This window comes from Chiloscyllium plagiosum, chromosome 38 (genome assembly GCF_004010195.1).
Source record: "Chiloscyllium plagiosum isolate BGI_BamShark_2017 chromosome 38, ASM401019v2, whole genome shotgun sequence".
Taxonomy (NCBI): Eukaryota; Metazoa; Chordata; class Chondrichthyes; order Orectolobiformes; family Hemiscylliidae; genus Chiloscyllium; species Chiloscyllium plagiosum.
This window is the reverse complement of record NC_057747.1, coordinates 11485503-11497431: the sequence shown is the minus strand read 5'-3', so window position 1 is coordinate 11497431 and position 11929 is coordinate 11485503. Positions and strand designations below refer to the sequence as shown.

Sequence of the window (11929 nt, the reverse complement as noted above, 5' to 3'; positions counted from 1 at the left end):
CGTGTAAAAAAAAATAGTTTGTTTTGGAAGCTCTCTTTTCTAAAACAAAATGAATGAAGTATTCCTTAGAACAACTGTGGGAATTGATTGGAATGTTTCTAAAGATCACACAGAACTGTTTCAGTAGCTGTGTCTGAACATAAAGATGTTTTTATGAATAAGGTATATTTTAAAAAACATAAATTCCTTAGAACAACTTGAGCATATTATTATACAACACACAACTGATACCCTTTTCTATCGACGCTTGCCTGTTTAAAATTAGTGTTCACAGCCAACACAACATCTTCCAGGACCAATTGCTCATGTTTGTTTTGTTCTGGCTGCGGATGAGTCTTGTCTCCTTTTCTGCAGGCTGCTTGAGTGTTTGCATTGAATTTCCCGCTGGAGAGAGTGCAGGACCGAGTGAGTGTGTGTTAGATCAGGCCGGGAGCCGGCATGCCCTCTGACCACTGTACATTCCGGGAAAGGAGCGCGGGGGGGGAGGAGTGGATCTCTGTCATTATTATTATTTAATTACCACTTCCAACACCAAACATCATTTTCTTCGTTCGATCGGCGGAATTGAGCTGTAAATCACATTAATACTTCTCGTTAAAGAGTCGAGGACTGGTGACCCAATGAACAGCGTGGATGAGGTGAAGATTCACGTACGAATTCTCTGCAGGCCAGTTCTGACCGGCCACTGGATTACTCTTGCCTCACGGTAAGTTGCCAATAGCTCGATACCTCTGTTTTCCTTAAAGCCCACATGGCCAGGACAAGAGGGAGGGGCTGGGGCGAGGCAGGAAGGAAGGGAACCCCTCTCAACAGTTGTCTCTGACTCTGAGCGTCTTGCAGAGGTCATAAAGCAACTTTATTTTCTGCGGTGCATAAATTAATTACACGCATTTAATAACCAAAATATCATTACACTCACCCCCTCCACCACCCTTTAATATCATAAAGGCTTTACGCCAGGGAAACGCTTAATAGGGAAGGGGGTTGTAACAGCCTATTATCCTTGTGTAATGCTATTACAGAACCAATTATGCACCATTATACTTGCTGGGTTTTTTATGTGATTTCCCCATCTCTAAGTTAAAAATCTCAGCCAGTACTTATTTGCAGAAGGTGAGCTGTCTTGTCCCCTCTAATGCGCTTGAGCGAATGTTGATGGATTTTAAAACTCCCCAGTCCATTGTATATGGAGAGAGGGGGAGCAAAATAAATTGCTGGAACCCCCCTCCCCCCTGTTGGGCTGGAAGTCAAAATTTGGGGACGCGACAGTGAGAGAGGGAGTGAGCGAACGCCTGAACTGCTGCTAAAGCCTCACCCACATTGTGGAACAACCCACCGATTTCAAACTGGGAACGGGTGCAATCCGAGCGTGGGATCAGCAACAATATTTCTCCTTTCAAGAGGAGGCGTAGAGACCGGGGAGGGCAACATCAGCAGCAGCGCGGATGTCTGCTCGCGTACCCCGAGAACGAGCGGCAGGATATTTTAAGCAATGTTTTCATTTGGCGCTCCGAAGATGAACGAGAGAGTGGGGGGAGGAAAATTCCGCTCTGCTCAGAGAAAGAGGGAGAGGGAGAGAGAGAGAGAGAGAGAAATGACGTCCTGGACCACGTGCACATTTTGGCAAAACCCAAGGGACCTATCGAAGTTACTCACAGAAGACAACGCTGGAAATAATTAGATTAAGGCCAATTACGCGAGAGATTATAAAAGCAAGTTGCCGAGCGGTTGGGCATGTTAGACAGATAAAGACATTTGGTCAGATGCTTGCTGATGGCTAGGTAATCTCTGCCAGGAACCCTACTCCATCCCAGCTCCGCTATCTGCTCGGTTTCAGGTACAGTTCGCATCTTGTCTTTTTTGTTTCTAGATTGTAGCGGAAGCAGATGTCAAATTGCCTTGTTGTTTTCTCTCTCTCTCTCTCTCTCTCTGGCGGTCTAAACTTTGCCTCAGAAGCAGCTGACTGGCTCCTGTGTTTTGTTACAGACTCCACAATGTTTTATTTCCACTGTCCACCGCAGTTAGATGGCGAGTGTTACCGGACCAATTCCTGTACGTATGTTTAGATGTAAATTCATTACCTATCCTCCGCCTGATCTCCTGTGTATAGAATGTATGACATATTGCACACACAGGCACACAATCGCAGACACCCGATTGAGGAACGAAGGCTGACAAAATCAACACGAAACGCCCCGTAATCTGTTTGATTTTACCTTAGACATTATTCAAACCAGTGTTAACAGGCGATTCCAACTTTTCACATCCCCCCCCCCCCCCGTTTTTACGTCGTGATTTGCTGAGCCTGTAACTGTGTCAAACTATATGCAACTACATGCAGTCGAGCACTGGGGAGGTAGCATTTCTGACAGATATAACGTTGGCGGAAAATCGACAGCGGCTGAAGCTTGTATCAGTTTGTTCCCACATCCTATGGATAGATTAGGACAATGTACACGTCCCATCTCGGACCTTATGTTTCGTTATGTGTACCGTTATCATAAGTCTTATTTTAATCTGAAACCATTTGGATATTTTGTGGAACTACTGACACGTCCAACATTGCAATAGGTAAAGTCTATCGCATTGCTCTCCTGTGTTCTGCTGTGTTTTGGTGCTAGGAAAAGCGAGTGGCGGTCCCAGCAGTCTATTGCCACCTGCTTCCTCTCTCTGTACACACACACACACACACACACAACCCTTTTTTTGCCTGAGGGTTAAAATAGGCTTTTACCATCGCAGATGGTTGGTGTCATCCTTCTTATCAAAGCTTTGGAAAGTGGTCACGCTCCTCCCTTCCCTAAAAGGTCTGCATCAATCTTTTATGCTGTTTTGCAAACAAATTACAAACAAGGGAAGAGGAGTGAGTGGTGGCGGGGGGTGTGGGAATACTCACCCTCTGCCAGCCGGAGACTTGGAAGGTTAAAAACAAGTCCGCAGGCGGCGGACAATCAAATCAAATAGGGGCCAAATAGCCTTGAGGATTGGCTTTGAAATATTCTGGTAAGGGGCTCGAACACTTAGGGCAATGATTTGAACTGGCGCTTTTTTTGAGGGGAGGCGGAATTCCAACCTTTGTAAACTCTTGATAATCTCCCTCTTGCTGGAGTTGCCTCCTGAGCTTGTTTGGTGAAGTCCTTCAGGTCGGAGGGCTTTGCTTATTGCTGGGCGAATTTATAATATGCATCTGACCTAAGATTTACTTTCTCTCTCTCTCTCTCTCGTTGTCCAGGCTTTTTTTTAAATAAAAACTTCTCTTTGCATTTTTCCTCCCCCAGTGAGTTCCGGCGGGTTTGGCGGACACAGTACCAGCGATTTTGACGACGGTTTCTTACGTCGAAAGCAGCGCCGAAACAGGACGACATTTACCCTCCAGCAGGTCTGTCCTGCTCCCTGAGGGGCAAACAATGCTTAAAACTGACTGCCAAACTCCGGGAGAACATTAGGGCTCATTTCCCCAACCCCAGTACAAATTAACCCCCCCCCCCCCGCCCCCCCATTTTTTGAACGGAGTGAAGGGCGTTGTGTGGGACTGAATTTTTTTTCTTAAAAGCCAGCCTTCTTCCACCGGGAGTTTTGATTTTGTTTTCTCCAGATTCCTGCCTGCAACCAATCGGATATAACTGGCAGCTAAATCTGGCAAAGTGTGGATTTGATGAGATTTCACCTCAAACACAGCAAACTCTGAATGACCAGGCCATTGGAAATGGAAATTAAAATAAAAGCAAGCTGGTCAGAGAGAGAGAAACATAAAACAAACCCTCAGCCGCTCGACCAGCTCCACAGATGCCTTTCCGTTTCTTCGCAGCTTTTGCGTTTCTGCGGAAACTTCCAATCCCAACTAAAAACCCAGAGAACTGCGGATGCTGTGAATCAGAAAGACAAACAGAAATTGCTGGGACAGCTCAGCAGGTCTGGCAGCATCTGTGGAGAGAAATCAGAGTTAATGTTTCAGGCCCAGTGACCAGTTCTGAGGAAGGGTCTCTCGACCCGAAACATTAACTCTGATTTCTCTGCACAAATGCTGCCAGACTTGCTGAGATTTCCCAACATTTTCTGTTTGTGTTTGTGTTAACATCACAACTGTTTGCGATGTTGATTGACGACTCCTTTTGGGCATTTTTTTTCAAAGATGAAATTACGCTGTCCTCTCATTTCACATCTCTCTAAATCACTCTCTCTAAACCACCCTCTCTTTCTCTCTGACCCTTGCTCTGTCACCTTTTCTCTTTCACCTTCTCTCGTTCACCCTCTCTCTCTTCCCCCTTCCCTTTCCCCCCTCTCTCTCATTCACCTCTCTCACTCTCTCTTTCACCCTCCCTCCCCCTCTCCTCCCCCTGTCTCTCACTCTCAGCTCCTCGCCCTCTCTCTCTTTCTCTCCCTCTCTCCCTTTCTCTCTCCCAGACACTCACCCTCTCTCTCTCTCTAGTTAGAAGCTTTAGAGGCCGTTTTTGCACAGACGCATTACCCAGACGTATTCACCAGGGAAGAGCTCGCAATGAAGATAAATCTCACTGAAGCAAGAGTTCAGGTAAATCATCTTTTTAAAAAAAGCTGAGCGTTCAGACTTTACGCCACTGTCAGTGTAAAGTGCATATTTGGCTAGAGATAAAACAAATGAAAGACTATCTGTCATTTATGTGATGCACTTTAATAACGTCAACATAATGTGGAATATTAGATTAGGTTGATTAATCGGTCATTCATAATTAACTAGTGATAATGTTCTACACTAATTTGTCCGTGTCTCTAAGGCACTAAATTACATCAATGCACATCCATTTCCTTGCCTCGGAAAAAAACTTCGAACTACCTTTTAAAATTGGAACCCAAACTGATTTTGAGATTGAACTGAATAAAAGCAGGAAGCTAGACTTGCAAAGTCGAGTTGGCAAGTCTCTTAGCTGCATACATGTGGGCACTCAGGCCTGAATATTGATGCATCAACATCCCCTCCCCTCCTCCCCATTTTAATACGAGACTTGCACACACGTATTTATTAATCTTTCAGATTTGCACAGGGTGAGATCTATGAGCCAACGTAATTGTAAGTATTATAATAGTTTGACTCGAGTCCCCGAGGGTCATGGTGCTATCGTTTAAAACACAATAAATGAAGCGAGATAATGGAATTCATTGCTCTAAATTAGGGATTGTAAACAGATTATTCTTCCTTAAACGGATTAAGGGATCCTGCTTATTAAATCTAGGCATGAAGCGGCGTTCACACGGAGGCGTGTTATTATTTTCGAATGGGATCCTGGTTTAGATATAGTTTGAAGTGCTCACTGAATGTCGCCTGCTCTCCTACTGCTGGGGAAGGAACTGTAAATTAAGATAAATGCAGCAATTAGGGCGCATTCAGGACGGGCGGATCACGACTTCATGCTGGAAGGTGTAAGGGTGAGATAGCAAATTGAGACAATTATTCTGCCAACACACTGCAGCAGAATCTTTTGAATTGTCCTTTTATTCCCTGACCCTTACTGAAGGCAAAAAAAAACTGAAAACAAAAATCACCTCCCCCCCCCACACACAAATATAAAACGCTGCAAAGATTCAGTAACCCACTAAAATATGATTAATGCGTTAGAAAGCCGAGCCTTAATCGAGGCTGATGTTGTCAAATAATCACTAAATAGGAAATAAACGACTTCATCATGCATGTTACTCAGAAGCAGGCTAACTGTCACCAGAAAGTCATTAAAATATGATAATGAAAAATTGCTCAATTAAATGTTGTTATAGCCAGCGACCTTCATTCAATTACGATGCAAGAACTTGTCTGCATCTGGTCCACACTTAACTGACCCAAGTTTACACGATTATAAAGTCATTAATATCCTTGTGGAGCTAACTGCGATTTCAATCGCCCACATACACGTAGCTGGGGGGTGGGGGAGAGTTCGGGAGTTTTGGAATCCCGGGGCAAAACCGATTGAATTCCAGATTATAAACCTGATCCCTATTTATTGCATTGTCCCTGAACAGGAAGACACCGTCTTTCCAGGTGTAAGGTGCCGCAATGTGGAAACACAAAACCCCTCGCTCCTGATGGGTTGACCGTTCCAACGAATTTGGGCTGGAGTTCTGAGAGAATGGTTGGGGACGGCAGAAAAAGGTGCAAGAAGCGATGGGACTCGATTCAAATCTTAGCTCAATCAGCTCCGTCAGTGTTATATTGCACTTTCTCAAAAGGCAACGTTTTGGACAAGCGCTTGACCCCTCCCTTCAAGTCCTGTATTTCCATATAAGAGGAATCTTAAAGGTTAGCCGAGTCCCTGAATAACCCACACCCTGTGCATCAGAAATTACTCCAGATGACCACCACAGAGGGAGAATTCCTGAGTTGAACTGACGGTCCAGTTTAGTTTTTATTTTAAATGTAAAGATGCATTTTTATTTTTACATGCGCCTTCCAGCTCAGCGAGCAAACCTACACCTAGAAGCTCAGTCTGAGCTACGAATCTTCTCAAAGCTGATTTTGTTAAAAGCAATTTTCCGACAGGTTTGGTTCCAAAACCGAAGGGCGAAATGGAGGAAAACGGAGAGGGGCAATTCCGATCAAGAAGGTGGGAAGGAGATTGCAGCCGAGGGTTCGCCGCCCATGAGAAACCTAAATTCCCCCTCTCCCATGGAGCCGACTCGGGGCAAAAAGGAAAACTTGGAAATGCAACAGAAGTAAGGAGGGGAGGCCAATCTGATGTTGGGGAGATGGGGACGGGGGATGCGTTTGGGTAATATGGTCACCCGAAAATGGTCCCGTTAATGCTGGGTTTGTCTTTCAGCCTCGGCAGGACTGTAGGCCCTTCGGCCCCTTTCTTCCCCTCCTGCTTGCCCACGACTCTGCTCAACACGGCCACTTACGCCCAAGCTCTGACGCAGGTTGCGACGCTGAAGGGTAAGGTTTAGTTTTTCGTCCCTTTTTTTTGTGTCCAGGTTCATTTCCAGCTACCGGCCGGGGCCCGACTCACTCATCCAGCCCGCTGGAAAACCAAGGGGTTACCTTACATTTTCATCGAATGAAGCGAACTCGAGGACAAAATAAGAGGCGGGAACAGGCGAAATGGGATCCAAATTTTAACGCAAACAGAAACAAAAACTGAAATTGCTGGAAAAAGTCACGCCTCAATTCTGAGGAAGGGTCCCGGGACCCGAAACGTTAACTTTGGTTTCTCTCCGCAGAGCTGCTGAGCTTTTTCCAGCAATTTCTGTTCGTGGTTCTGATTTTTAGCATCTGCAGTTCTTTCGGTTTTAAATGCTTGTGTCAACAGGGCGGTCAAGGACGTGTGAACTTGCCATTCAATGTTAAAACAGCCCTGCATAGTTCAGCAACGCCCAGCCCGAATGAACCGTGCTGAGATTCAGCTTTGAGCTGCCCGTCCTCTGTCCTCTATCTTCTGAACCCCCCCCCCCCCCCGTCACTGTTCTGAAAGACAACTGTTCCCAATGAACACTGAACAAAATACTGCCCAGCGCGCTCTCGTCCATTGAATCTGGGATCTGATGTAACCTTTCACGGCATTAAGTATTTATTTCCACCGGGTGATGTGACACAACGCGGTCTGCTTTTCACATTCCCTCAACTTGTTCAGTAGGACACTCAACGCATGCCTAAACCTCGAGAGGAGTCTCTTCCGACGCTGTTTCGGGGAGATTTGCGCGCAACCAGCATTCAGTAATGACTGAGAAAACAGGCAAGTCCAACCCCGCAGACTAAGAGAGCAGTTAGGCTTCAGGGCAGATTTCTGATAACATTTCCTAATGTAGGAAACGACCCTCTAGCAACCGCCACCCTGTTTCACACGTCAAGACCCAGAAATGTTACCCACTGTAACATTCAATCTCGGTATTAGATTTCCCATCAACGCAGCCTGTATGAACTATCCAAAAGGTGACATTCAGAAACTGTGTGGACTTTTACGGGCGCAGTGTTCCCACTTTGTAATTCTGAGCATCAGCTATCTGTCGCGTTAATATATCAAAATAAGCCCGTGAGACCTGTTACTCAGCCAAACAAAAGTTTGGGGCAGAACAGATTTACTGTCGCACAGTGCGTTCCTCACACGGAAATGCCTTTGGTTCTGGGTTCATCGCACACCCATCAAGTATATAGAGTCAGTGGCAACCGGTATCATTGAGTGGCTAGTTAGTACTCGTGAAGCTCCTTCCCAGTTTGAACAAGTTTCAGCACCCATTCTCCAATTCAGAATGAATTCTGATAAAGCAAAATGGAGCAGAATTTATAGTTTTAACTCTCGCCATTTAGACAATAAAATTAAAACCCGCGAGAAAAGAGGAAACATTTAAAATATCAAAACAACATCATTAATTGTTCTTGAATTGGAATGAAGAGGTATAATTGTATTTCTATAAACTAAGCATGGCACAAGTAGAAATAGATAATCTTGTGTAAATCATGGTGCCTAGCGCTAGTCCCTTGCTGCAGGCTGAATGAAACCACAATATATATTTTTTTCCTTTGCTAACAAGTTTGATGTTAGCTTCATGTTAACTGCAAGTGACTTGTTTATTGTGTGGAGATGAACTGCAGACTCCGAGTCCCAAGCTACACTAAACTACTAACAGATCCGTAATCTCTCCCAGATGCTGCCACTGGAGAAAGGAGGCACACGTGTAAATGTTTCATGTAACAATGGCATTGTTCTCTGCAATGTCCCATTGTACCTAATGAATAACTTTGTTGTAAGTGTGAAAAAATGTAGCCTCCTCTTTGGTCCATAGACTTGAATAAGACAGGGGGACTGGGCAGAATGTAAATACAAAGCAGTTTTATTCAAAACATCCTGACAAGGTGTTTTGTGTCTTCAAATGTCTCACGTGAGCCACATCTAGCAAGATGCCCAGAGTCTAAATAAAAGCAAATTACCACAGATGTTGGAGATCTGGACTGAAAACAGTGTGCTAAAGAAACACAATAGATCTAGCAGCATCTATGGAGAGAGAAACAGTTAACTTTCAACTCCCAATATGATTAATCTTGAAGCAACGTATGATTGTGATTATGCAAGTTAAATACATGATAATTTGATGCACAGAAGGCTGAAAGTTGGCTTTATATCCAATAGGAGAAAGTGAGGACTGCAGATGGTGGAGATCAGAGCTGAAAATGTGTTGCTGGAAAAGCGCAGCAGGTCAGGCAGCATCCAAGGAACAGGAGAATCGACGTTTCGGGCATAAGCCCTTCTTCAGGCTTATGCCCGAAACGTCGATTCTCCTGTTCCTTGGATGCTGCCTGACCTGCTGCGCTTTTCCAGCAACACAATTTCAGCTCTTTATATCCAATAGTTAAACATAGTGAGCCATAAGGTTAATTTAAGTGTCAATGTTAGATAAATGAAGGCTGTTGTTTTTGGGAGAAGGACCATATTAAGTCTAATGAGAGTCTACTCTACCATTTGAAGATTAGAGAAATAACAGTGCTCAGAGACCCAAATGTATCTCTCAATTTGCAGCACACAAGGAGTGAACACTGAGGACAGTTTTATTTTTGTTAACAATGAGAAACCCAAGTGAAGGGGTAAGTTTGCTTCTGCATCCAAATGAAGAGGAGATTTGATGATAAAATAGCAATATAGCTGACACCAAATATATGGTGCTAATGAGGAATTATCTTTTCAAATTGAGTCTATATTTAATATCAAATAATTCCTCTGCATATCAGCCTTATTAACACTGGACTGCAGCATTCATTTTTGTAAATTGTTTTTTTTTTGCTGGAGTCTTCTAGAGATTTGTATTCTGACATCCTCAACTTTTTTGTTGAAACGTTAAATATAGTTTTGATCAAGTTTTAAGATTCTTTCAAATTTGACAATATACAATACTTTAAAGTCTTTTCACCAAGGGTTTCCAATTCCAGTCTGGACCAGTCGACCATCACGTTATTGAGTTGAAGCCCTCCTGTTCCTGTTGACATTATGCAGACTCACTATGAGCTGAGCTGTGTTTCTCCCACACATGCTGCGCAGGTAGCAAGAACTAAGTGCAAATCATGTGTAATTCTTAATGTATAACCTATTAACATTTGGCAACTCACACCTTAACTTGGGTATGACTTTGATGCTCATTCTGATTATTGGCATCATTTCTCCTTCCCTTTATCTTTCCCAATCAGCATTATCATAATACAAAATCCAATGATCCACAGGGAGGACATAAATTAACTGGAGCACAAACATGCTCATTTTGGAATAAGCCATATAATGACTTCTGATTAAATAAAGTAATGATTGTCTAATGAACACAAGAACACAGAGGTATTCAACTGCACTTGGACTATCCTAGTTTTCTGTCTCTGTTTCTATTCAAGGGCCATTGGGTTGCGCTGCATCATGCATTGGGTTTGATAATCTCTCCTGGTAATTACTGCATACATTTGCTTATACTGGGTATGGCAGAAGTGGCTAAGCTGTGGCCATGAATCACATAGCCCCGATCCATTTCTATCTGTTTATATTTCATACTTACTGCTTAGTTCCTTTTGACTATCCTCTAATAGACCCACAGTGGAAAAAAGCTGGGATAATGTGCCACTTAAATTAAATAGTCATTAAAAAATCTGCATTGTGGATGAAAAATAGTTATTAGCACCATGACTTGTAGTGAAGAAAAAATATATTTGCATTTGTTTGGTTTTTTTGACTTTATTCAAAATGTCTCTCAAATTTGACCCAGTTTGGCAGTCCAGGATCTGTTTTAAAACTACTCCCATTCAGGCAGCAAGTTTAACAACTCTTCAGAATGTGGCCAAGAATGCAGTGCCACAGAGTCACTTTGTTTGAACTCAGTGCTAGCATGCAAGCATAGCCTGTCCTAAAACTATCATTGTAAAAACTACTTAATGAGTCAAATCATCATATTATATCATAATCACATAACGCTCCTAATCTTACCTGATGTTAATTTGAAGTTGCTTTTTGATGTGGTAGGCCATGAAATTCTGCTTCAAAGTCTCTCCTCCTTTAACTGACTTAGTGGGACTTCTCATTCCTGTTCAGTTTGTTTCTCTTTATTTCATTGGAGAATTTGCAATGATTTTTCTTATTGATCCTGTACCCTTTTATCCCATATTTTCTTCCAAGGATCTATAGTGGGGTTCTCCCATTTCTCATCAAGATGCACCCTCAGTGATGGCTTTCACATGCACATTGCTGGTGCCTGGCTCTGCTTCACCATTATTTATCTTTGACCTTCCACTGTCTCTAAACTGTCAGATTATTGGTCAGGCATCCAGTAATGGACAAGAAGATATTTGTTCTGAAGGCAAAAATGCTTTGCGTTTGGTCCTACTCACAAACTGACTCCACCCAGCTCTCTAGCACTGTCAGAGGCTGAACCAGACCTTTCCCAATCATATTTGACACTGAGCTGAGCATCCTATCACATGTCTGCACCATCACTAAGACTGTATATATTTACCCCGTGACATCACCTAATTCCACTCTTGCACTGGCCTGTTAGCTGATAGAATGTTTAAATCTCCACTTGACTATTCCAACCTGCTCCTGGTCGGCCTCCTTGGTACAATCCTTCTTTAACCGGAAGTATTCAAAACTGTGCTATTTGTGTCCTAACTTGCTGCAAGTCCTATTCACCTGTATCCCTCTGTGCTTGCTGATCTAAGTTGGCTAAATAATGCCTTCGAATTCAAAATTCTCTACCTTATTTGCAATTCTCTAAGTAAGTTCACACCTCCATAACTCTCTTCCCGTCTTACAGCAGCAATCACCAACTCCTGAACAAACAGCCAAAAATCGCTGTGCTATACCAATTCTAGCATTCCTGATTTTAACTACTCCACCATTGTCAGCAGTCCCTAAGTTCAGTAACTCCCTCCCTAAATCTCCCCAATTCTCTGCCTCGTTCCTTCAGTGAAAAGTTCCTGAAAAATTATCTATTTCACCAA

At 43.4% G+C, this 11929-nt stretch overlaps 1 protein-coding gene across 2 annotated transcripts in view; it reads left to right on the top strand.

The window, feature by feature from the left end:
• Window positions 1–666: 666 nt before the first annotated feature.
• Window positions 667–11929, top strand: part of drgx (dorsal root ganglia homeobox) — a 13895-nt gene continuing 2632 nt past the window's right edge. The window contains exons 1-6 of one of the 2 annotated variants that reach the window (XM_043678839.1): window positions 667–706; window positions 1987–2052; window positions 3279–3379; window positions 4430–4531; window positions 6509–6681; window positions 6789–6901. In XM_043678839.1, the coding sequence (XP_043534774.1) occupies window positions 1995–2052; window positions 3279–3379; window positions 4430–4531; window positions 6509–6681; window positions 6789–6901 (547 nt within the window). In that variant the 5' untranslated portion in view covers window positions 667–706; window positions 1987–1994. Of the gene's footprint in view, window positions 707–1747; window positions 1838–1986; window positions 2053–3278; window positions 3380–4429; window positions 4532–6508; window positions 6682–6788; window positions 6902–11929 lie in introns of those variants that run through there. The other variant, XM_043678838.1, reaches the window with a different exon arrangement.